General features: G+C 44.3%; 1 protein-coding gene across 1 annotated transcript in view; it reads left to right on the top strand.

Moving 5' to 3' along the window:
• The window catches only part of PKHD1 (PKHD1 ciliary IPT domain containing fibrocystin/polyductin), a 306,693-nt gene extending 280,162 nt beyond the window's left edge, over positions 1–26,531 (top strand). The window contains exons 41-46 of the mRNA XM_039532757.1: positions 4,235–4,370; positions 5,419–5,506; positions 11,399–11,506; positions 15,547–15,705; positions 17,153–17,296; positions 25,974–26,531. Coding sequence (XP_039388691.1) covers positions 4,235–4,370; positions 5,419–5,506; positions 11,399–11,506; positions 15,547–15,705; positions 17,153–17,296; positions 25,974–26,323 — 985 coding nt within the window. The 3' untranslated portion in view covers positions 26,324–26,531. The remainder of the gene's footprint in view (positions 1–4,234; positions 4,371–5,418; positions 5,507–11,398; positions 11,507–15,546; positions 15,706–17,152; positions 17,297–25,973) is intronic.
• Positions 26,532–26,924: the final 393 nt, after the last annotated feature.

Genomic DNA, 26,924 nt, shown 5'->3' with positions numbered 1-26,924 from the left:
AGATGTTAATTGGGGTCTTTAGGGGCTATTTTATATTTATTTGTAGAACAATAAATTGCCTGAAAAGGCAGGGAACCACAAGTTAATCCATGTTCTTGAATCTGTCTCCCTTGCCCAATCCTTTCTAATACACTGGATTGCCCCCAAATGCCCAGTTTTTAACAGAAGGTTTCCATTGCTTTTGAAGAAGAGAAACCCAAAACAATTAGTCATTGGAGTTGCTTTTTCTAGTCCAGTTTGGTTCAGAAAGGATAATGGAGTCACTTGTTTGTTTATCGCAATTCACACTGTCATCCTGTCCCTCCTCTTTAGTCCCCTGAACTATTATATCTCCTCTGCTTAGCTCCCTGCCCTCAGAGATGCTAACCTCCAGGGCACGGGACACATGGCTTCTTTCAAAGCTCACTGTCAGCGTGTGCTCCCTGCAGAATTAGCGTATGGATCGAAGTGCTCAAGTTTTAGAAGTCTGGCCTAAGTGACTTGCCCTAAGTCAAAGAGGGAGGCAAGTCAGAATACCTGGCTTCCAGGGTCACGTTCAGACCACTACACCACACTCCAATCAACTGCCCAGCCTTTGTAAAGGGACATTATTGATGTTATTTTTAAAGACCTCTTTTGCTTTGTTGCCAACAAAACCAAAGAAGCTTAAAGCTGAAGCCTGCTTCCAAGCTGAATTTCTTTCTTCAGCTTTGTGCTGTATGTGTGTTAGGCTAGGAAGGTTGTTTTTTTCATTGTCTTGATGGGCTGCACCCGTGTACTAGGGAGGGGTCCTATCTTGCTCCCACACTGCTCTGAGAGCCCACACGACCACTGTCCCGTCATTGTTGCTGAATGATATGAGCCATATTATGTGACTCTGAATCAGGAGTAATCAGTAGTCTGCATGTTTCCTCCTGCCTTTGTTATGCATAGGGTTGCCAACCCTCCAAGATTGTCCTGGAGCTTCCAGGAATTAAAGATTAATCGTATGTCATATGATGAGACCTCCAGGAATACATCCAACCAAAATTGGCAACTCTAATTATGCACCTCCTTCCCCATCCATGTCCTTTCCCCACACCAGCAGTTGTTTCACTCCCAATAGAAAACACTAGGGTTCCACATGTACTGCACCCCACAAATCACTGATCTCTCAAATGCTTCCCCATCTCCTCTGTTACTTCTGAATGCTTCTTAATTTCCTCTCCTGCCTTCCCTGCCCCTGGGCCTGATCCAAAGCCCATCGTAGTCCATTGAAAAATGCCCATTGATTTCAGTAAGCTTTGGATCAGGTCTTTTCCCCCTTGAAGTCAATTGCAAACTCATTTTAACTTCAGTGGTGCCGGATCAGTGACTACGAGAATATCTTAATTTCCTTCTGCCAGTGCAGCCCAGTTTCTCCCTTTACCATCTCAGTTCTTATGATGCCTCCTTCTAGGTGCCCCGCTTGGTCCAGTTTCCTTCTGCTACACAAGTTCGCTACTCCTGCGTAAGAGACATCTGCTCTCCGACGGGCCTCAGTACGTTCTGTGCTACCACTCCCTGTGGAGTAATATCTTTCAGAATCTGGCATGGGCTTCTCCACTGGCCAGGACTTCATGGGCAGAGCCATCTTACCCATGCACCCCATGGAGATCTTCAGGGGACTGACAGGTTAACCTGCTTTCCGGTTGAGCCTTGTCAGCAGGGAATGCCAAACCAGCCCGCTTCCCTGCCAGCACTGGGCTTCACGGGAGTGACCGGAAACCTTAGCACTGATCAGACTGGGGGGAGAGGCAGCTTTGCCCTCTCCACCGCTGGTAGGAGTTTGTATGGAGCAGCAGGCTAGCCTCTTCCCCCATGAGGAAGGGATGCAGAGGAATGGCTGGTGAGCCTATTTTCCTTCTGGCACAGGTCGGCAGGCTGCTGTCCTCCTGTCCTAGATACTGACATTCCCTCCCAGGAATGTAAATTCATTGTGCCACATACTCAGGGCCCCAGCCCAGCAAGAAACAGGGTTGGGCACACTGCATATAAATGTCAATCTCTGCTGAGTTGTTTGGGTCCTAATCACCCACCCATATTTTTTTAAAACAGCTATGGGTGATTTTTTTTTCCTAATAATGAATCTACAGAAGGAACGTTACTGCCATCAGGAAGTGTCAAAGGCTGCTTCCCAACACTACGTTTTGGGAGGCTGTTCCTTGAAACTAGAAAAGCTTTGCCATCACTTGTCCTGACTCTCCAACCAGTATGCTGTCCTCTAGACACCACCCTGCCCCTCACCCAGTTCTAAAAGTCACTAGTGTTTACGAGTAGCTTGTCAATTGCTGGCTACCCAGCTTGGGGGCTTATTAAAGGGGCCTGGTTTCAGAATGTGCTGAGCACCCACCCTCTGAAAATCAGTCCCCTGTGAAGTATCTCAGTGTGGGCCACCAAAATCGTAATTATGATCCATTATAGTAGTGTCTAGATGCCCCAACTGAGATCGGGACCCCATTGTGCAAGGCATTGTATATACACATAGTTAGAGATGGTCCCTGCCACACAGAACGTCCAAGAAAAACCGATAAAGGGTTGGAAGGGAAATGGAGGCACAGAGGATGATTTGCCCAAGATTATACAGCAGGTCAGTGCCAAGAATAGCATCCAGGTCTCTGAGGCCCGATGCATTAGGCTACCACTTGCCACTGCCTCTGAAAACTTTGCCCACTATTAGTAGCTTTGTGGCTAGGCCCAATCTTTGCATTAAGCTGCAGTGCAGTTTGCCCAGGGGAGCTCTGCTTTGTAATGCAAAGAAACAGTCTGAAGAAATTGAGTTAAACCAAAGCGAATTGGTCCTCAATAAATCTTTTGTTTGTAACCACCTTTAAGCAAACACGAGAGAGTTGAATGAATAGCTTTCCTACTTTCATTGCAAGACAATGTCAACCCCCCAGTCGCCTCCCTTCTCCGCAATGGTAGATTAGAGGTATATATGTATGTAAAAAGAAGATGCTAAATGACATGAAGCATTGAGAAGGGAATGAAATGATATGGGCTCAGAATAAAGTGTTGTTTCTTTATTCAGCTGCAAAAGCCTTCTCTCAGGATGTTTGAATTTAAATTTCACTCTTGGAATACCAATGGCTTTTTAAAGAGGCGTCGGTGTATCTCTGCACATTAACATACCTTGATACAAGTGACAGAAGCACAAAATCACTGGAGAAAGGAATGTACAGTTTAGTTGTCGCCGTGTTGGACCCAGGATATTAAAGAGACAGGGTGGATGAGGTAAAAAATTTTATTGGACCAACTTTTCTTGGTGAAAGAGAGAAGCTTACACAGAAGAACTTTGTCTAAGCTAGTAAGCTTGTCTCTTTCACCAACAGAAATCGGTCCATAAAATATCTTACCTCATCCACCCTGTCTCTGGATAAAGGAACGCAATACAGATCTGCAGCCTTACATATTGTCCTTATGCTGGAGAAGGCAAGTGTCTTTTTAGAAGACCTCGGGGATATTCAGTGGAATGCATCTTGCCAGGCAGGATGATTTTTGTAGAATCCATGTTTTTGAATGTGCAGGAAGGATGGTCTTATGGTTAAGGCAGTGGACTGGGACTCAGGAGATAATATCTAGAGCTTTTCAGTCCTAGATCTCAATGCACTCTACAAAGGAGGTCAGCGTCAGTAGCCCCATCTTACTGCTAGGGAAAGCAGTGGCACAGAGACATGAAGTTACTTGCCCCAAGTCCCTCAGCAGGCCTGTGGTAGAACTGGGACAGAACTCGGGGGTCCTGAATCACAGCTGAGTGCCTTATGGGTTTGATTCCTACCTCAGTTGCACACTTTTGCGTGAACCTGGGACAAATCAATTAATTTTTGTGTGCCTCAGTTCCCCATCTGTAAAGTAAGGATGATACATTGGGAATCCTTTGTTTACATTGTAATCTCTTTGGGGTAGGGACAGTTTCTTACTATGGGTATATGCAGTACCTTGCACAGTGGGGCCCTGCTCTCACCTGGAGTCTCAAAGTCCTACTGTAATATTAAAGAAACTTATTGGGAAATTGATACAGTATCTTATTACATCTTACCAGCAATGTTAATTCAAATTGATGTGAACCACTGAGCATTCCACCTGGACTGAAAACAGCACAACGTTCTGCCAATGGAGAGCAATGTCTAGTTAGAGGGGGTATCTAGGGAATTGCTCAGGGGTTGGAATCAGGTGTTTTAAAATCATCCTTAATAATATGCTGATTTTTTTCCCCACATTGCTTTGCATGAGGAAGAAACGGAAGCAGTATAACTCCTGGAGGTTGCCTGTATGTGAGGCCCTATAATATCTCTGTCTTGGTACAGCCCTCTGATGGAGAAATGGAGCAAGAGCTTCCTGTTCAGCCACAAATTATTTTTTTGGATAAACAGGTAGTGATTTGCCTCCCTACAGGAGTATGATTCTATTAATTCTGTGCAGTATTGTCAACCCCAAGCATTCAAAACTCATCAGATTGGCTTAGAAATGCATGATTTATTTTTTAATAATAAATGTTGGGTTCTTTTTCTTTGGGGTATATTCAGGTGATGTTTTCAAGCCTTTCTTCACAACTATGAGGACTAAAACATTCCTTTTTTGAAGCTGAGATGCTCATGCAATCTCTTGATCCCTCAAGCTGGGGCATAAAAAACCCCACATGAAATATTGTGGGCCTCATGATAAAATCACTAGAGTTGGCAACACTGAACTGTATGTTGGGGTTAGCTGGGATCCCTCATCTCCCTGTTCTCCTGTTGCTACTTTGCAATTAGCTTCTACTATGAATCAGTCCCTTTTACCCTGACTTGGGAAAATCATAGGCAAATATCTACATAAACCTGGATATGAACTTTGCAGATCAGGTGTGTCCTGAACTGTGATACTAAATCCAAACAGTTCTGGGGGAAATTTGTGTTTGGATCCAGAACTGGACTCTGTGGTTTACAGCATTGCCATTCCCAGGCATTCAAAAATCGTGAGTTGGGCTCCCCAAAATCATGAGCTTAGATTTAAAAACATGACCTTTTAAAAAACAATATTTGGGGTGCTTTTTATTTGCCTTATGGTGTCGTAGTCTTTAGGGTTCACATTTTTGAGTTTTTTCCCTGTAACCAGGAAAGCTAGAAATATACTTTTTTTAAAATTAAAGCTGAGATTTTCTTCTAATTACATTCATTTAGAAACTGAGGCTTTATGGGAAGCACCAAATAATGCAAGACTTACAATAAAACAGTGAGAGTTGGCAACTCTAGATTTAGGCTCATCTGTAGTAAATACAATGCTTTGTATGATGCAATTTGTAACACATAGTATGTAAATACATGCAGTTCTTGCTGCTAGGGATTAATAGATGAACGTTGCCTTAGAAATAAAAGGATTCCCATTTCTCTGGGGAAAAAAATGAACAAACCTTTTATTGCTTTCTTTTCTTCTTCGCAGGGTCGGAGAGTTGAGACATTAGGTCTGCCCTCAGAGCCATGGGTCATGACAGCCTGCCTCAAGAGCTCTTCGGAGGCTGTGTTGAAAGGTTTGGCTATGTTTTGGATATGCGATGGCGGAAGCATCCACTAGAAGTGGTGGTTATAATTTGAGGAGTTTCTTTTGAAGAAAGACTCAGTTGGAAGGCTCATCATTGGGCTAAAAATTGAAGGCTGGGTTTGAAGAAGTGTGATGGGCTGCTTACATGGGTGTTAGGAGAAAAATGGCTTAAGAATGTGTTTCCATGCACTGTCAACTTAGAGACACTGTCCTGTAGAGAAGACCCAAAATATAGCTCCTGGGGGGAAAAAAGAGAACGGATGGAGAATTATAAATCTATATAGCCCAGTGCTAGGCTGGTGTTAGTTGGCATGAAGTCAGTGAAGCTACATTGATTTTATACCAGCAGAGTATTTGGCCTAATATAAATAGAAATATCTACCTGTTTTTGTTTTTAATGTAGTATATTCCAATGAGGAAATGTTTTAGTGGGAGATTTAAACATTCCCCTTCTGGCCCTGATTTAGCAAAATACGTAAGCACGTGTTGAACTTTAAGTGACTATTCCCTTTGAGCTTATTAAGGTTCACTACTCACATGCTCACATTTAGGCCCCAGCTTAAGTACTGTGCTGAGTTGGGAACCAGACATCACAGTGTGGTACATGAAACCATGAAAGAGAAGCTGCTTATAAACACAGCATAAAATTGACCATGCTAGCTTCACTTCCTGAGCTAAGCGAGGTTCAAAATAGAGCGGGGCAAATGGATTTTTTTTTTTTTTTTTGGTTCTCTGACCATTCTGAAAAAATGAAAAGACAATCATTTCTGAGTCAAAAATGAAATCTGTCACACAATTTCAGCAAATGGAAAAGTCAGAAAAAAAGGAGTCTGGTTAAAATAAAACATTTTGACTTTTCTGTTCAGCTTGGCTGAAACTGCCTTTTTTCCAGCTCAAGTTCAAAAGGCAAACCAGCAACGTCGCCCGTGAAAAGTCAGGGTTCCTACCATGGGAAGGTTTTGGGTTTACAATCAGGTTGAATGTGCCTTAACTTCGACTTGGCAAGACCATTTCCAGGAAAGTGTAGGGGGCAGGCAGTTTCCAAGATCTAGTTCAACCACCAATTATTGGGCTAGGTGCTAGGATCACTGGGTGAAATTCTGTGGCCTGTGCTATATACAAAAATGGTAATGGATGATCGCAATGATCCATTTGGACCTTAAAAAATCTATGAATCTATTAATTTCTTGGCCTACCTGGTGAGACTGTCAAAAGCCTGGCCATTTCCTCAGTTTGGCTTAGCACCATGGAAATCAAAGTTGTTATGGCTGTTTACAGCAGCTGAGGATATGAACCGCAGTGTCAGTGGTGGGGTTGGTTTTGTCAGGTGGACGCTTGTCCACAGAACAACCGCCAGATGACACCAAGTTTCAGTCACTACCGATATAGGCTGGATGGAAACCAACAACCTAGAAGTGAAAACCTCAGATCCCCTGTGTCACACTTCTCTCTTTCACATGACTTTTGAATAAACTTTATAAAAATCTGCAGTTTGTTTGGAAAGAACAACTTTTTTTCCCTCTCCATTTTGCAACTTGAAACTAAATAAATCATGAAGGAAAAAAAGAGAGAAATTAAAAACAAATGGAAGTAAAAGACTCAAATAAAGAATAGTCACAGAAAAGAAATGCACTTTACATTCTTTAAAAGATACATGCATCAAATTAATAGTCAATAAACTCCAGCAAAGAATGAATTGTGCTGTACAGATGTTCTGCATGTAATAGTTTGCTGCAGTTTTTCCTTTGACAAACGTCCTTATTGCGCTCGTCTTTTGAAGCATATGAAAGCAGCATTTAATCGAAATGTATCCGTCTAGCGCATTGAGCCTGCTTCATCTGACAGCAGTCAAACTGCCTCATGGAAAGTAGTTTAGCTCCAAATTAGCTTGCTTCTGTGTTAAATACCAGCTTGCCTGAGAGATCTTTGTGAAGACTCCCATATATATATATCTATAATATTCTGAGATTTGAAGCATATGTGCCCGAAAGCTGAGATAGTCTCTGTTGAAAAGTACAGTACAGTACTCTAGGCTTCATCATAGACTCAGAATGGCAATTGTAAAACATTAGAATGCAGCTAAAAGGATCCTCTGTAAAACTGGTATTACAGTGAGCTAAATGGTAGAGTCAAAAACGCTATGGATAGTCAAGGCAGATAGTGTGGTCATGAGGGCCGTATAAATATTTAGATAAATAGAAGAGCCAGAACTGACACTGGTAATGAGGGAAATCCACACTGCTAGGTTAAGATCCAGATTCTTATTGAAATTATTGGGACTATTCACTGATTAATTGACTAATTATTAGCATTTATATTACAGTGTCAGCTAGAGTCCTCAGCTGAGATCTGGGCTCCATTGTGCCATACACAGATGACGAGACAGTTCCTCCTGCATAAAGCCGGCAATCTAAGTGAACAGGACAGACAGGGGGTAGCTGGGGAAACAGCCACCGAGAGGGGAAGTGACTTGTCCAAGATTACTAGGCAGCCATCGCCCAGCACTCCCACTGCTTTTCATCTTCTTTTTCCACACCCAACATTCTGCCACCTCCCTGAGCTGGATCAGACCCTCACTATTCAACAACCCTTGCCAAGTTTATCTTCTCACCAGTGATTGTACCATTTCAATAACCTTTTTTGCTGCTGGGACATTGGCAATTCATTAACAATGAAGTCCTGTTAAGTGAGGTGGGCAGCTCTGGTGCTGGGTTTTGCCTGCATTATGTACCTGAAATGCTTAAGTCTGAGACCCCTGATACTTGACAAGTGTACATTACTAGAATTAGGATTCTTACTAGCTGAAGCCCAGACTATGAATCCCTTGTTCATGCTGAATAGTACTTTGCATCATGAATAATTCCATTGAAGTCTGCTGGGCTACTTGTGTTGTGAAGTATGAATGACTAAGTGGGAGAAAGGGTATCTAATCTGGCCCATAATTTAAAACCTTCCTGCATCCTGTTAACAATACTTTGAATTTGTGGTGTGCATGAACTCTCCTGTTGAAGGTGAATCCAAGAGACAGGGCCGGCTCCAGGCACCAGCATTCGAAGCTGGTGCTTGGAGCGGCAATCTGCAAGGGGCGGCAGTCCCTGTTGTTTTGCCCCCAAGCAGTGCGCCGAATTGCCGCTGCGGACGGCGTGGGCAGTCCGTGTGCCCTTAGGACGGCAGGCACGTTTCCGCAGTGGTGGCAATTCGGCAGCAGCTTCTATGTTTAGCTGTCTGCGGCGGCTTCAGCTAAACATAGAAGCTGCTGCCGAATTGCCACCACCGCGGAAACGCGCCTGCCACCCTAAGGGCACACGGACTGCCCCCGCCGTCCGTGGCAGCAATTCGGCGCGCTGTTTGGGGCGGTGAAAACTGTAGAGCCGGCCTTGCCAAGAGATGGTTGTAAAGATCTGTCCCTGTCCCCATCCCCAGAGTAGTAGAATGTCCAGAAGTAGACAAACAAGGCACCTTCACCTGGTATATTGTGTTGTCATATGGTTATACAAGTGCATTATAGGTGTGATGACTTTGTTTCATAAAGAAAGGACTTATTGCATGTAGGTTTTCAGCAAGTAAGTGGGTTTTCATTTGTGATCTCGGATCTGAGTCGAGCATCCTAAGGAAATTCTGATTTCTAACCCTCACCTGAAGCAATATTTAGAAAGTTTGTCAATCTTCCAGAACACTGCCACTTTCATTCCAGGAGCCTGCATGAAGCTCAAGACTTGGCTAGCATTGCATATAGCCCAAGATTTGGCTGGTACTCAAAGACTCTGAAAATAAAATGGAGCTAGCCTGTTGCAGTATCAAGGGTATCTTTTAAATGACCCCGCTGAGATAGAAATCAAAATAGTGAATGCAAATTTTGGGGTAAAACCTTACTGGGTCAGACTGGACACCCATATTGCATAGTTGTAAATGACAAAGAAAGGTGCAAGGCCTCAGGAGAATCAAGGCCTCGCGTTTAATCTTAAAACATTTCACAGAGATTTTTTTGTCTTACAAGTTTCTAGCTGAGACAGATCCACTTGTTTATTTGATCATATGACAACCATCCCATTGAAACTTCATGGCCTGAGTCATTCCAAGGCTTTTGAAAGGAAGGCAGTACTTGGAATAATCAAAAGCCACTGCCATCTGATGACTGTTTAATAACCTGTGTGCAAAGGGCTGTCTTCCATGCTACACTAGTTATGTGCAACTAGTTTTCTGGCCAAAATGTACTGCAGAAAATCAAAGGAATGTTCTGCCCCAGTGGTTGTTGCAGCTGTCTGGATGAATGAATTAGCTTACGCTGTTGGTTTTTTGCACATCAGAAATCCCCCCCTTAACTCAAAGTTGTGTACCACTCAAGAGAGTTGTATACCACTCACTTACCCTGCAGGTAGGGCAAAACAGACCTATAGAGTTTCCCCATCTGTCCGGTACAGCTGAGAGGCTGGAGCAAGAAAGGGATTAAAACAGGAGTGGGCAAACTTTTTGGCCTGAGGGCCGCATCGGGTTTCGTAAATTGTATGGAGGGCCAGTTAGGGGAGGGCATCGTGGCCCAGCCCCCACCTCCTATCTGCCCCCCTCAGACTCCTGTCCCCCCCGTTCCCTGATGGCCCCCCCGGGACCCTATCCCATCCACATACACCCCACTCCCTGTCCCCTGAAGGCCCCCTGCCACCCCATCCAACCCCCACACCTTCCTGACTGCCCCCTACTGGGACCCCTGCCCCCATTCTACCCTCTGTTCCTCCCCTGACCGCCCCGCCCCCTATCCATACCCCTGCCCCCTGACCAACACCCCGAGCTCCCCTGCCCTCTATCCAACCCCCCCTGCTCTGTGCCCCCTTACCGCGCTGCCTGGAGCGCTGGTGGCGCTACAGCCACGCCGCCCAGTTGGAGCTGAGCCACGCCACCGCCGCCACCATGCAGCACAGAGACCGGGTCAGGCCAGGCTCTGCAGCTGCGCTGCCCCAGGAGCTCACAGCCCCGCCGCCGAGAGCATTGCGCCGGCAGCGCAGTAAGCTGAGGCTGCGGGGAAGAGGGAATAGTGGGGGAGGGGCCGGGGGCTACTTCCCAGGCCAGGAGCACAGGGGCCAGGCAGGACGGTCCCGCAGGCCAGATGTGGCCCACAGGCTGTAGTTTGCCCACCTCTGGGTTAAAACAATAAACTGTTACTGCTTCTTGGAGGCTGTCTCTTTGGCTTGGATACCAATCAACATCCCACTAAAAATCCCCTGAACTCCAGTGCCCGTGGCGTCATTCTTCTCAGATTCAGATCTGTTAACACTAGAGCTGGATCCAATCAAATCATTGCAGACAAGCAGCCCCCAGTTCTGGGAAAATGAGGTACTTATCTGTCCCCCACTACCGAAGTACCTCATTGTCTTTAGTGGATTTATTTTTATACCATTCTTGCAAAGCAGGGCAGTGCGGTTGTCCCCATTTTATAGATGGGGAACTAAGTGACTTTTCCAAGGTCACACAGGAAGTCTGCAGTAAAACAGGACATTGAATTCAGGTCTCCCTGGCCCCAGCCTCACACCTTAATCAATGGCCCATACTTCCTGTCTCCCTGAAATGGAGCTTCATAGGTCAGCCCTATCTCGATAGTGAGCTAAGCCATAACCCTAGATCTGGTCTGCTCTGAACTCTGGGGCAACTCAGACCTGGTTCTGAAATTTACAGCGTGGGCCTGTTCCTCGTGTCAGAGATCATGGGGCCACTCTCTCAGCTAGTGTATATTGGGGTAGCGCTGTTAAAGTCGTAGAAGCGGCCGGGGCAGATTTGCAAAGGTTGAAGATCTGGCCTGTTGAGTTTTCTTTGAGACCTGGGAGCTTGCTTTTGGTGATGTGCAGCAGAAGGTTGTTAACTCCCAGTGTCCTTGTGTATTGCTGTGCAGGGCACACCAGAGTAGAGGTTCGAGATGGACGGGCTATCTTTACGAATCTGGCAATCTCCAATTCAGGCTCAAACTGGTGCCTCGTTTTCACTGTTATTTCACCTCCAGGTAAGATCCATTATACAGCTCCACATTGTTCTTGCTTTACCTTAGTCATGGAAAAGTCTTTAAAAGCAGAGCGGAGGCAACACAGGAAGGAATGAGATCTATGCATATCTCAAAGCACTGATTTCACCTCCCAGTGTACTGGAACACAACAGTCAGGGAGCGAGACTGGCAGTCGAAGGCTTGATTCAGGCTTAGGACCTACAAGTCTGGGCCTAGGGCCCCACAATCTGGAGTCATGTGATTATATCAGAATCTGAGCCTTCATTTTTTTTTTTAAAAAGTCTCTTGTCCTGATGGTTGTGAAGAAAAGCTTGGAAACCTGACTTGAGTAAAGCCAACACAGTGTTGTCTGTCTGAGATTGCAGGGAGCCTGAAACAAGAGCTCTGAACTGCCCCATCCCTCTCGGTGCAGTGTTAACTCCAAGACTCACTCTTCTGGGGGGACGGGGGGCTTGCCAGCACCATCTAGCAGAGGAGTCTATGTTCGTGGCAGGAAGAGGAGAGCGCAGATGGCCCAGTTCACCCACTGAAGCAGTTGCACCCTGGTTGGTCCTGAAGAAAGAGTTTCTGCTGGGAGAGGCTCGGGTCACAGGGTAGTGTTGTCAGAGTTGCTACCGGTGTGGTGCTCTGCTCTCTCCAATGTTGATATCACTCGGCTGCGTGCGTGTGTTCCCTCTGTGTGCTGCCCCAGCTCTGTGCAGATAGCTGACACAGCAGACCCGACGAGAATCCCCAATAACCACAGAGTCCAGTAAGATGCAAAGCCACGTCGGCTAGGTTTATTGCAACCTCGGACACAATGGCAGTTCCCTGTAGGTTTCTTAGCCTAACTCAGGGCATGCTACGAGAAAGTGCCTCTTGGCAATGGACCCGGCTCAGTCAGTGGTGGGACTTTCCACTGCCCCCTCGGCCGGACAAAGACACCGCCCCAGGGATGCATTCTTATACACAGATACAAACAAGTTACACATCACACCTGACGTATTGAGGTGCAACCCCTCTACGTAGCAAGGTTCAACCTCTCTACGTATTAAGGTGCCGCCTCTCACCTTGTACATGTTGGTTCGATCAAAACAACTCTATCCATCATATTACCCTTTTGCCCCTGTCATTGGGATGGGCCAGCCTGTTCTTTATTATCTGTGTGGGATGTGCAAGTATGTGAATGTTCAGTACCTTTTAGGTACGTATCTTCTTGCAGCATCAGCCCTTTCCTTGCTAGCTTCTGTGAGCAGGGCCTACCTCTGGCTCACAGCTTAACTTTGCTTTATGTTAGCAAAGTCTTGACCATTACTTTAGTTCAGGCCTCATACTGGGCCTTTATCAGGGCCTGCACTTACTACAGGTAGAGGCAGAGCCATGGGGACCCCATGTGATGGTGTGGCTAGGACCTTGGATTGCCTTAATCCAGCTCTGTGGTAGCCTGGAATATTTCACTGAAATGTTAAGACATCACATATTAGTGTCTAAACATCTCAGGTGTGTAATGGCCCCAGTTTTAGAACAACTAAATTGTGATGCATGAAATACCTATGTCCCCATAAACTGTGAGCATTTGTGCTCTGCTATGGGATACATTCCTGCAAGTTCCTGAGGACCCTCAGCTCCCACTGCTTGCACTCCCACTGGCATCAGGAGGAACTCAGCTCCCAGCAGGCTCTGGAAGTGTAGTGTGTTGCAAATTCACTGCAAAAGCTACTGCAGTGAAGTTAGAAGATCTTCCCATTGAATGAAGGTCAAACCTGGATCCTTTTTGTTACACTTTTAGCTAATAAGGACTGTGCTGAGAGATCTTTTCAGACAGCAGCATGAAAAGCTGTTTCATTTTGCATGATCTTTGACTAATTTAAACCAGAATACTGTACATTTTTAACACGCATCATAAAAAATACACTCTGAGTAACATAGATAATTCTGCCTTTTAAATCTCCTTCGGCATTCTCAAGTGGGAACTGTGTTGGAGAGTGTACTGCATGCTGGACATTTATAGCAGATGCTTTCTTGGCATCTATGATAAACAAACAAAAAAGTAATTTCCCAGGCACTTGGGATCAAATTCTATCATTAGTTTTGCAGGCACAGCCTGCCGTAATTATTCATGCCCCGTGACCTCCCTTTTGGATTCCTAGATGGGGCTATCTTTGAAGATGCAGCAGGTGCTGAATGTGGAGGCCCCAACTGAATAGTGGCATTGGTTGGAGGGAGCAGATTATTTCCATGGGTGAGTATGTCTGCACTGCAATCAGAGGTGTGATCGCGGCCCAGGCTGGCAGACGTGCATTCGCTTTAATCTAACTAGCACAGCTAAAAGAGCAGCGAAGGTGTAGCAGGATGCTTCAGTGCAGGCTGGCAATGCAAGTATGTCCCCAGATGCTTGTACAGCCCATGCTGAAGCCTGCCCTGCTGTGTCTTCACTGTTATTTTTAGCCATGCTAACTAGATTCAAGCTAACATGAGTATGCCAGCCACTGCAGTCACCTCTGTGATTGCGGAGCAGACATACCCAGTGTGGCATAGGCTTGCTATTTGCTTCTGGGTATCATTCCCTGTAGTGATATGGGTCTATATGAGCTTGATCCAACTCCCTTTTAAGTCAATGAGAATCTTACAATTGACTTCAATAGGAGTTGGATCCAGCCCCTAAAGTCCTAGATGTCTGAGGATACGTCTACACTTCAATCACCCATGGCTGGCCCCTGCCAGCTGACTCAGGCTCGTGGGGCTGAGGCTAATGGGCTGTTTAATTGTGGTGTAGATATTCAGGCTCAGGCTGCAGCCCAAGCTCCACGATCCTCCCACCTTGCAGGGTCCTAGAACTTGGGCCGAACGTCTACATTGCAATTAAAAGCCCCTTAACTTCAGCCCTGTGAACCCAAGTCAGCTGGGATGGACCAGCCATGAGATTTTAATTGTAGTGCAGATGTACCTTGAGAAACCTTGATCCACTATTACTAAAAGTCCCTATGTTTAAATGTCTGCACGCCACTTCTGGTCAGTTGCAATTTGCCTGCCACATTGTTCCGATGGAGCCTGAGTTTGTTTAAAGGGACAAGGGCAAGTTGAAATCTAGTCAAGTTCAAATAAAAGTATTTTCAGGTACTACACCTGCCTTCAAGTCCCCATCTGCCAATGTTTGAGTTTTTTAAAAATAAATCAGCAAATAAGCCTCTTAGACATTTGTACTGAAAATATAACTCAGACAAGTACATTAAACAAATCTCCATTAAAATCAACAGAGTTGCGGATTTGGGACTGATGAGAAAATCAAGTTATAACAGCGGTGTGTTGGCCCAGGTGATCTGGCTAAATTTCAACCAGGAGATTACATTCTGCCCACCCAGTTTTGCTTGTGTAGTTTCAACTGGATAAAGTGATCTTCACATTCTGTTTCATATTCTTGTGCAGCGTTATTGTACACTCCAAAGAAATGCTGCATTTAAGTGGTGGGTGAAGTGATTCCTAATCAGCTTATAGAATGATGTGGTATCTTTGGACAAAGGAGTTGTATACAAGGTGTACAATATGTGACAGTTAATAGTTGCACTAGTAATAGTAATGATATTCCTATTGCGTGTTTATAATGCTTTAATCAACACTGTGGAGAAGATTAACAGCACTTTAGGCCCAGTCCAGCAGAGCATGTGCTCAGCTTTAAAGACGTGAATAGTTCTGTTGAAGACATTCTCAAAGTACCTTTTGCTGGATCATGGCTTTAAGTCTGATATCCGAGAACAATTTCAAATTTCCAATGATCGGCACTCAGAGAGCTGGTCGGGAACCAATAGCAATAGTTCATGCCTTTAAACTAGCAGCTTTGTCAGTTCAAGAAAGGTTTGGTTACATGTTCTGTTTGGGCCTGATCTGGGGCCTGTGGAAGTCAATGGAAAAACTCCCATTGACTTCACTGGGCTGTGATTTAGGCCTTTTCATTAATGTATTTTCAGACATGAGTTCCTGTGTTAGTGGCCATAACCAAGTGTTCTGGCTATGAAACATGTTTCCTAAATGTTGTAATAATCTGATATATTTTCCTCTCTCAGGTGCTGACTTCACTGTCGAGTCCCAGCCATTTACTATCTTCCCTATCCCCAACGGAGGGAAATCCATCACGGTCCTTGCTGCTGTGCTGGGCTCAGTGGTTTCAGTGCTAGTTATGGGTCTTCTTGTATTCTGCTGGTCCAAGAAAAGCAAAAGTTTCAGTAAGTGAGAATCCCCAGGAGAGCTCTCCATCTGCAGAGGCTCTCCCATTTCATTGGTGTCTAAAGAGTGTTCAGATCTCTTGTACACGTTGGGCCTGACTCAGTGGAACTCAGCTGACTCCAGCAGAGATCATGGTCTTATTGTGCTAGGCACTGTTCATACACATAATAAGACAGCTAGTCCTTGCCCCAAAGAGTTGACAATCACTGACAAAGGAAGCATTATGATCCCCACTCTCCAGATGGGCAGCTGAGGCACACAGAGAGTAATAGACAGGTTTTCAATGTTGCCAAAACTGTCATCAGTGGTAACTGCTGAGCACTTTGGAAAGTCATATTTCCAAGATGTCATGCAGGGAGCATAGCCAGGAATAGAATACAGGTCTCCTGAATCCCAGCGCCTTAAGCACCGGGCATCCAAGCAGAGCACTCCACAGCTTAATTGCACATTGCAACTTCCTTTTTATCCAAACTGGGCAATTTTAAAAATCAGATCAGGCCATATTCTCCTCTCCCTTGTACTGGAGCAATGGTACTGAAGTCAGTGGGAGCTCAGCACCTTTGAAATTCCAAGCCACTTATCTAGGTGTCTAAATCAGGATTTAGAAACCTAATTTTAGGCTCCTGCTTTTTTTTAATCTTGGCCCCTGTATTTCCCCTGTATTTAGAATAGGAAATAATGAGGCAACTCAGTGTGATGTGGCAAATATAAAGGCCCAGGTTATAACTTAAGGATGCTTTCTACCTCGTGCATCCGATGAAGTGGGTATTCACCCACGAAAGCTCATGCTCCAATACGTCTGTTAGTCTATAAGGTGCCACAGGACTCTTTGCTGCTTTTACAGATCCAGACTAACACGGCTCCCCCTCTGATACTTTCTTTCTCATGGCCCTAAAACTGGCATAGCTTCAGGAGGAGTGCCCCAGGGCAGAAATATCCTCAGGTCTAGAGTTGCCAATGTAAGAGGAATGGCTGGAGAGAAACAGAGCATGGCCAGGATTTTTCTGCATGCCAGCAATCCCCAGTTGCCGTCATAGTCAGATGGTATAATTTGAGCAGCCTTCAAAGTGTGCTAACCTATGCTGGGGAACTACTTCAGTACGCAAATAGCTCAGGAATGGGGAAGCACAAAACTGGCTTAAAGCATCACTCCTGAGCTGCACTGTGCAGTAGTCTTGGCTGTGACCAGCCTGAGTTTCTAATGATGCTCAACGTATACCATGAGGATCTGAAGACAGAGTTTTGCTGAAGTGAAGAAATGTGATCCTGAAAGGTAAAACACAATGAAGTGTAATCATAAAATAAGCCTCCCCATTTGGGGCAGAGAGAACGCACACAAGATTAGATGCCAATTCATGAGCAATAGATTGTTTCTTAATGTAATACCGTATCTGGCTCTGAGACCTAGATGGACTGAGAATGATATAACTGTTTATTTCAATACAGAAACAAAGATTGAACAGGCTAATGTGCCACAAGCAAAGAGCAATATGAAATCCTCCCAGATCCTGCCACAGCAGCGTTCAACTCGTGCCGATCTGCACCGTGCCCGGGAAGAGAACAAGAGAAACATTGCTGGGATAGAAGGAGGTGAGCCTGCAGAATGAGAATAACTCACATTTCCAAAGCCCCTTTCAACCAAATAGATCTTCATGCACCTTACAAGCGATGAGCTTGTATAGATAGAAGTTATAATTTTGCCAGTTAAGGATCTGGCCTAGATAGATAGATGAATCACTGCCACCACTAGAGCTGATTACTACATTAATAGAGCTGATTACTACAAATGAATTCTCTCTCTGAACTGAAAAATGTCCAGGAGAGTAAATGTGTGGTTCAATTTTTAAATGTCTATAGAAGTTATGGATTGAACAGTGTCAGGATTTCATCCAATGTCAGTTTTGCCACTGATTTCAATGAAGCCACGCAGTTTTTTTGTTTTTTTATTTAAATCCTCAGTTTCCAAGCATCTGTTCCAAAATTGAAGAGAAAACGTTGCTTAAATATGGTTATAGTCAGAAAAAAGGCCATGTAAAAATGGCTTATTTGCTCAAACAATCTGTTGCATGTGTTTTCAGATCATATCTGTTTATGTTATTGATAAAACTGACATGTGAGTGACAGAATCAGCCTATATTGGCAACAGATAATCCTGATGGGCACCGTGTTCCAGAAAATCAATTGCAAGTGGTCACTTTGAAGTGAGACTATAGGCAAAATGGCAACTTTAACAATGATATTGTGGGGTTCCTTCTATCTTGGTACTTTGATGACTCCCATCACCATAGTATGTTTATTCCCTCTCAAATAATCCAGACCAAATTTGTTCCATTTACAAGTCAAAAATAAGTCTGCCTGAAAAATGTCACCCTGGATCTGAATATAATTATTGTTTATACTCTCTTTGGCACTGTCAGTGTGCTCGGCGCTTACAAATTACAAACATCCCTGCCCCAAAGAGATTACAGTGCCAACTCCCTTTGAGGGATGGTGCTTAGGCCACACCCTCTGCTCAGCATTTTCTATTGGCTGGTTTAGATGGACCATCCATTACACAAAGTAAAACTATTTCCCCATGTTTATTTCCCTCCACTTCCCCCCCGTACAGTTCCTCACATCTTCTTGTCAATTGCTGGAAATGGGCCATTTTCATTACCGCTACAAACAGTTCTTTTTCTCTCCTGCTGATAATAGCTCACCTTAACTGATCACTCTTGTTAGAGTGTGTATGGTAACACCCATTGTTTCATGTTCTCTGTGTATATATATATTTTCCTACTGATTTTCCACTGCACGCATCAGATGAAGTGGGCTGTAGCCCACGAAAGCTTATGCTCAAATAAATTTTGTTAATCTCAGGTATGTATCTCTCCCTATTCATTGTGTAGGAGCTTGGACACCTAACCCAGGGTTCTGAATTCTCCTAGGTAGCAAGGTGCCTAAAAGTTGCCACATCCACCCTAATTGAATTGGCCTCGTTAGCACTGCCCCCCCCCCACTTGGTAAGGCAACTCCCATCTTTTCTTGTGCTGTGTATTTATACCTGCCTACTGTATTTTCCACTCCATGCATCTGATGAAGTGGGTTTTAGCCCACGAAAGTTTATGCCCAAATAAATTTGTTAGTCTCTAAAGTGCCACAAGGACTCCTCGTTGTTTTTGCTGATACAGACTAACATGGCTACCCCTCTGAAACTTAAGTGCCTTTTGTGACTCTAGCCTTTAGGTTCCTAAATCTCATTAAAATCAATGGGACTTGGCCTCCTAAGTGCTGACAGGTACATCTACGCTTCCGGCTGGAAATATAACTCCCTGATCAAGGATACATACCTTCATTAGCTCTGATCAACCCAGTGTGCTAAAAACAGAAGTGTAGCTGCAGCCGTGCAAGCAGTGGGAGGGGCTAGCAGTGCGAATATGTGCCTAGCACCTCAAACAGATATATATTCGGGGTGGCTGGTCCTTCCTGCTGCTCGAGCCACTGCTTCTACAGTGTGGCTGGTCGTTCCTGCTGCTCGAGCCACTGCTTCTGTTTTTACAATACTAGTATGATCAGAGCTAGAGTGGGGTATGTCTCTGTGCTGGGAATTACATCCCCAATTGAAGTGTGCACATGCCCTAAATTGCTTTTGAATCTGGGATGTAGGCTTCTAAGTCACTTAGGTGGTTTTAACAGTTTTACCAATAGCTGGATGTTTGAGATTACTATGACTGATGCTCCTGCTGATTGGCTAGGAATTGTGCACACAGCTAGTTTATGGGTCCAGGATAAGGGCAGGGCAAAACATTTTTTACCAAAACTTTTTTGGGGTGAAAAATGAAGATTCGGTGACACTGAAATGTTTCACAAATATGTGTCAGTTTCACCAAATTGTTTGTTTAGAAAACAAAAACAATTTACGCAACCTTCAACATTTCATTTCAACATTGACAAAACGTTTTGAGTTTTAAAAATATTTCCTTTACTTTTATTTATTTTTTTTAATTCAAAAAAATGTTAAAATGGTCAAAATCAAATTGAAAGATTTTGTTTGACCCAAAACAATTTTTTTCTCAGCTTTTCCATTTGCTGATTTTTCTTTTAAGTTTATTTTCAGCTTGACCCAAAACAGATTTTTGGTGACCTTTTTTTCAAAATTGTCAGTGAACTAAAAATTTGCCCAGCCATAGCTGTGATTTCACCCTTTGTCATTTAGACTGGGACAGGGACTGCTATTTACTGTATGAATTCTCTTTTTGACCTGAAAATTTACAGGAGAGTAAATGTGTGGTTCAGTTTTTAAGTGTCTATAGAATTTATGCGGGAAATCCTGACCCCATTCAATTCAGTGTCAGTTTTGCCAATGTCAGTTTCATAAAGAGCATAGGACAAACGGGCCTCAGCCTTTTCAGGCTGCTAGATGCTACTGCAACATAAGGGTATGTCTTCACTATCGGCCGGATCAACAGGCAGCGATCGATCCAGCATGGATCGATTTATCACATCTAGTCTAGACATGATCAATCAATCCCTGAGCGCTCTCCCATCAAATCCTGTACTCCACCAGGGCAAGAGGCACAGGCAGAGTTGATGGGGGAGCAGCAGCAGTTGACTCACAGTAGTGAAGACGCCGCAGTAAATTGATCTAAGTACGTCAACTTCAGCTATATTATTCACGTAGCTGAAGTTGCGTAACTTAGATCGATTTCCCCCCCACACACTGTAGACCAGGCCTAAGTGATTAAAAATACTAGAACATATGCATAGCTAGTATACACTAATCATAAAGCACTCTAGGAGCTTTCAGGATGAAAGCCATTGTTACCAAGGTAAGTTAATTTGAGGATGATTATTCTAATATGCATCGTGCATATTTCTGAGTCAGTCCGGGCACGTTTTCATACTGTCCATGGCAGACCCATTCACTGTTGTCCCTTTTCTGTAGGCCTTTTCATGGTTGCATGTTTTGACCAGCTATATAAAACCACGGGTCAAAAAGCAGTCCCATTCCCCTGTTTTTCCTTGTTTTGCTCCTCTAGCTTTTTTTGGGGGGGAGGGGGAGGGGGAAGTAATCTTTTCTCATAATGATTTACTGATCAAACACAACTCCCTCTGAGGTCACAGCCAAAGCAGACGCCTTTAGGGCCGTGCAGCTGGCACCAGGCTCCACCAAACAGCAAAAAGTATTGGCTTCCACCTTTACAAACTTGGATGGGCTCTTCCAACTGTCGCCTGTTAAGAGCAAAGATCTGAGTCCATTTCTCAGCCCATCCTGGAACCCTGACTGAACCACACACACATTCTGGCACTGGGTATTTTTTCCACCTCCTCCCTTAAATTTTGTGGATTGCATAAAAGGCTAGTTTGAGTTTCGTCTTCTTATTTTAATTAGCGTCCATCACAAAAGCAGAGGGAGAAAGAGAGAGAAGAAATGCTGCAGTTTATATGTTTTGATATTTGCCATACTTCTCCAAAACACAGCATTCAACTGTGTGCCTTAGGATACATATAAATTCATTTTTTATCTAATTTGTCTGAGATCTAAGCTTCCTGTGGAGGTCTGAGATCAAAGGATCTGATTCCGTCTGATGTCGGCTCTGACACATAATGTGTGCTGACTTAGTTCTGTCTATAAACTCGCAGTGGGAGGCTGCCATATTCCCTTGGCACCTTTACATAGTGAACTTTCATTTCAGCTGGGGAGGCTGACAGGTACAGTGTTGATTGGAGCCATCGTGTAAATAATTCATGGAGAGATTTTTGTCAGAAAAAGGAAATCCAGCCACTTACAGTCTTTTAGGAATTGTTGCAAGACAAAGAGATTCCCCGATATGTTCAAATCTAAACAAGGATAACAATATCTTCAGCAAATTTAATGTGTGTGACTTGAAATGCCTAATGTTTGATTTCCCCTTATTTAAAATAATGTTGGTTTTGGAGCGAGAGACAATCAAAGCTACAGTCATTTTTGTTTAGTTTCTCCCTTACATTTTTTTCCCTGTCAAGAAATCCCATATTTCTAATACAACGAGATGTTTGGGATCTTTATTATTATTTCTGTGATCATGAATAGGACTTAGATTACAACATCTTCTGGGTAGAGACCATCCCTTTGTTATATATCTGTACAGGGCCCAACACAGTGATACTGGGGCCTTAGGCAGTGTGACAATACTGATGATGGTGGTGGGTATACCAATAGATTCTAGGCCAAAGGGAACCAGGAGATCATCTGGTCTGACCTCCTGTATAACGACAAAGAGTCCTGTGGCACCTTATAGACTAACAGAAGTATTAGAGCATAAGCTTTCGTGGGTGAATACTCACTTCGTCAGATGCATGGGCCATTAAATTTCACCTAGTTACTCCTGTATTGTGCTTGACCAAAGCACAATTTCCCAAAAGCCATCCAGTCTTCACCTGAAGACATCAAGAGATGTCTTCTCTCACTGCCAAAAATTTAAGCCTTATTTCTAATTTCAATTTGTCTTGCTTCAGCTTCCAGCCAGTGACTCTTTATTTACCTTTCTCTGCTAGATTGAAGAGCCCTTTAGTGCCCAATATTTCTCCCCATGAAGTTACCTATGTACGGCAATCAAAGTCACCTTTCAGTCTTCTTTTTGAGAAGTTAAACAGACTCGGTTCTTTTGAGTCTCTCACTGGAAGGCATTTCTCCAGCCCTTGAATCATTTTTATGGTTCTTTTCTGCACCCTCTCCAATTTTTCAACATGTTTTTTAAGGTGGGCAGCAGAGCGGCATGCAGTATTCCACTAGCCCAGGCCTGCCCAACATGCGGCCCACATGGGCTCACTGTGCGGCCTGCGGGGGGTGAGTAGGTGGGCTCACCGTGCGGCCCGTGAGGGGGGAGTAGGCAAGCGGTGGGTGAGGGAGGGGGGCTGAAGAGGCAGATGGGCAGTGGCGGGGGGTGAGTAGACGAGCTGGGGGGGTGGGAGGCTGAGGAGGCGAGTGAGGAGTGAGTGGCTGACCTGTTCTACTGATCTGGTCTGGCTCCCATCCCCACTCCAAGGGTTGCAGCTGTCTGCAGGTGCTGCCTTCCACGCCTTCCTCATTCACACCTCATTCATTCAACAGGGCAACTGATTACAAAGTTGGGGGGAGATCTTATTCTACTTCTAGCAAAAAGACATTTTTCTTTTACCTTAATTATACTACCTTAGGGGCCCACTATAACATATTACCAAGGTTCAATACCGCTGTTTCAGTGGGGCAGCACTGGGGAAGGAGAGTTTGTTTCCGCTGGGCGGGCAGTGCTGGGGGTGGGGGGTGTTGTGTTTCAGGGCAGGGTGGCACGGGGAGGGGGGTCGGAAGGGCCGGGGGGGTTCAGCCCTCAGCTGTTTTCTTTGGAGTAATATGGCCTTCACCGCTTTATGAGTTGTGCAGGTCTGCACTAGCCAATTCATCAATGCCAAATACAGCAGTCAAATCAGCTCCCTTCTCCTATTCACTGCTCCGCTGTTTATATATCCAAGGATTTCATTAGCCACTTTGCCACACTATTGCACTGGAGGCTAGGTCCATTATGATCCCTAAATCCTTTTCAGAGTCACTTTTTTCAAGGATACATTCTTCTGGTCTAAGTATGGCCTGCATGCCTTGTTCCTAGATGTATAACTTTGCACTCTTACAGCACTTACTCCAGCAAAGTTGCTATTGACTTCAGAGGGAGCTTTACCGGAATAAGGACTGCAAGACTCTGCCTGTCACCTGGGATGTGAAAAGCATGCTGGGCTCTTCCTGCATCTTCCATCATCACCAGTTACAAAGACTCTGCAGATGGAGCTTGCTGCCAGTGGTGGGACTGAATCCGTAGCTGTGCTAGCTCGGCAGTGTTAAGGAAAGTAGTGGCGTGGCTTTGCCAGTAAAGTCAGCAGATGTCACCTGGGGCAGGTGAAATAAGACTAGGGACTGGTCTATTCTAACACTGTAAGTCAATCTCAGTTACACTAGCTCAGTTACTTACGTTACGAAACTGAAGTTGAGGTAACTTAGCTTGACTTACAGCGGTGTCTACACCGCGCTATGTTCCACTGACATACCTTCTGACTCTCGAGGAGGTGGAGTACAGGCACAAAACTAAGTGATTGGGCAACAAAATGGCAAATGAAATTTAATGTGGATAAATGTAAAGTGATGCACGTTGGAAAAAATAACCCCAACTATACATACAACATGATGGGGGCTAATTTAGCTACAACGAGTCAGGAAAAAGATCTTGGAGTCATCGTGGATAGTTCTCTGAAGATGTCCACGCAGTGTGCAGAGGCGGTCTAAAAAGCAAACAGGATGTTAGGAATCATTAAAAAGGGGATAGAGAATAAGACTGAGAATATATTATTGCCCTTATATAAATCCATGGTACGCCCACATCTCGAATACTGTGTACAGATGTGGTCTCCTCACCTCAAAAAAGATATTCTAGCACTAGAAAAGGTTCAGAAAAGGGCAACTAAAATGATTAGGGGTTTAGAGAGGGTCCCATACGAGGAAAGTTTAAAGAGGCTAGGACTCTTCAGCTTGGAAAAGAGAAGACTAAGGGGGGATATGATAGAGGTATATAAAATCATGAGTGATGTTGAGAAAGTGGATAAGGAAAAGTTATTTACTTATTCCCATAATACAAGAACTAGGGGTCACCAAATGAAATTAATAGGCAGCAGGTTTAAAACAAATAAAAGGAAGTTCTTCTTCACGCAGTGCACAGTCAACTTGTGGAACTCCTTACCTGAGGAGGTTGTGAAGGCTAGGACTATAACAATGTTTAAAAGGGGACTGGATAAATTCATGGTGGCTAAGTCCATAAATGGCTATTAGCCAGGATGGGTAAGAATGGTGTCCCTAGCCTCTGTTCGTCAGAGGATGGAGATGGATGGCAGGAGAGAGATCACTTGATCGTTGCCTGTTAGGTTCACTCTCTCTGGGGCACCTGGCATTGGCCACTGTCAGTAGACAGATGCTGGGCTAGATGGACCTTTGGTCTGACCCGGTACGGCCTTTCTTATGTTCTTATGTTCTAACGGGAGAGCGCTCTCCCATTGATTTAGCATGTCTTCACCAGACCCGCTAAATCAACACCACTGCATCTATCACAGCAGTGCCGATTTAGCAGGTCGTGTAGACATGGCCTAGATCTACATCAGAAGCATATACATGGATTTTTTATTTATTTATTTTGCAAAGATTTTAGCAACTGTACAAAGCACCCAAAATAAGAGTAAGAAGCAGTCTGCCTGCGTGCACCCCAATGCAGGATTGGAGCTTTAGAAGACAATGTCAGCTCAAAAGTCATATGTTGTCACAAAACCAGTTGCTTTACCTCTGTGCCTGGCAACACTGTAGGTTATTAAGAAGGCTTGCTTTTTGCATTTTCCGCTTTGGATAATGAAAATCAATGATTCCGGTTTCACGTCTGTGTTTTCAGTCAACATTACTTTCGTTTTTCAATCATTTTCTTTTTCATGGCCCTTGCACTGCCTTGTTTGAGTTCCAAACACCGCAGGGGGAAAAGGGTCATGCTTTATAGTACGCTTCCATTTAGAAATGGCTCACAAAGGGTTAATAAATGCATGTAGCAGACATGAATACTCTGTGTTATGGATGGTCATAAGCAATCTATTAGCCCGTTGAACTCCATACCAATCTTTACCCCATTTATTGAAACATCTAGTAATCAATTATTAACCTTTTAGAATCTATTTGTGAATGGCACCTTAATATAAAATGTGAGAAAAACAACTGTTGTCATATGAATAATTTGTGTTAAGTGTGGAGATATTTAATTGCTGGTATGTTTTATATCAATATATTTTTACAACTTGTTTATAAGGAGATAATAAATGACTAATAGATATTTAATATATGTTTAAAGATTGTTATAGAGCAGTGGCTCTCAAACTTTTTTACTGGTGACCCCTTTCACACAGCAAGCCTCTGAGTGCGACCCCCCACCCTTATACATTAAAAACACTTTTTAATATATTTACCACCATTATAAATGCTGGAGGCAAAGCGGGGTTTGGGGTGGAGGTTGATGGCTCACGACCCCCCATGTAATAACCTTGCGACCCCCTGGGGGATCCCGACCCCCAGTTTGAGAACCCCTGAAGTCTACTAATTAAAGCGCAATTTCCATTTAACAGTCATTTTCCAGTGACCACCACACTTCAGTTAGCAAAAGGTTCTAGAATGGGGCAGAGACATAAATAGGAAGGGAAGAAAAAGACAGGGACCTACTGGCAAGGTAAAGGGTAAAGGGATTTTCTCTTGCAGATACGGAAGCAAATGGAGTACCAGGAAACACAGCGAGACAGATAAAGGAGTTGCACCAACAGACGGTTAAATCCGTGTCAATGCAGAAGATAAGTACTGTTGAACATAAAAGGAAGAGTAGAGAGAACTTATCCATGACTAGGAAACATGACAGCAGCCGTCCATTACATGGAAGAACAGCTCTGTGGGGTTCTCTGGAACTTCAGCAGCATGGTGCCAAGGAGTTCTGTGACTGGAAGGATACCCATCAGCAGCTGTTCGCTTGCACCTACGGAAAAGAGATGGGAGGAGGGGAGCCTGGGCCCCAGAATGTGAACAGAGAGAGGCAGGAGACGGCTGTGGGATCTTGAGGAGATGTGTAAGAGAAAGGATGACCTGTGGCACCATCAACATGAAACATTTTCTGGGAGGGAATCCATTGGAACACGGGAACCTGCGATGCTTCTTCCACTGGTGTGGGCAGAAAAAGCATGTTAGCACTGGACACTTGCAAACATTTTAGGACAGTTAACAGTGAAGACATGTTCTTCGTGGTTAAAGCACTACATCTTATCTGTCTATCGGTTGTTATCCTGCTCTCCTTCGTCCCTGATTTAGCAAAGTCCTTAAATCCATCCCTATTCAGAAAAGCAGGTGCATACGTACCACTTCATTGTGGCTTAAGCATATGCTTCAGTACTTTCCTGAATAGAGAGAGATCTAAGCAACGGCTTAAAACTCAGAAGGTGCTCGGCCTTACCCTGTGAACCCCTCAGGCCAGCAGCCTTCCCTTCTTGAATGTTTGGAAATGCCTAGCACGTCATGGCCACTGCCATTATTGTTAATAATAATAATGAACTGGGCGGCTGGTCTGATTAATAGATTCTAAGCCTAGAAGGTACCATTGTGATCATATAGTCCAGGGATCGGCAACCTTTGGCACAGGGAAATCTGCTGGCGGGCCGGGACGGT

Source organism: Mauremys reevesii, linkage group 3 (genome assembly GCF_016161935.1).
Source record: "Mauremys reevesii isolate NIE-2019 linkage group 3, ASM1616193v1, whole genome shotgun sequence".
NCBI lineage: Eukaryota > Metazoa > Chordata > Testudines > Geoemydidae > Mauremys > Mauremys reevesii.
Note: the sequence above shows the minus strand (reverse complement) of the source record. Positions and strands in the feature narration are given on the sequence as shown.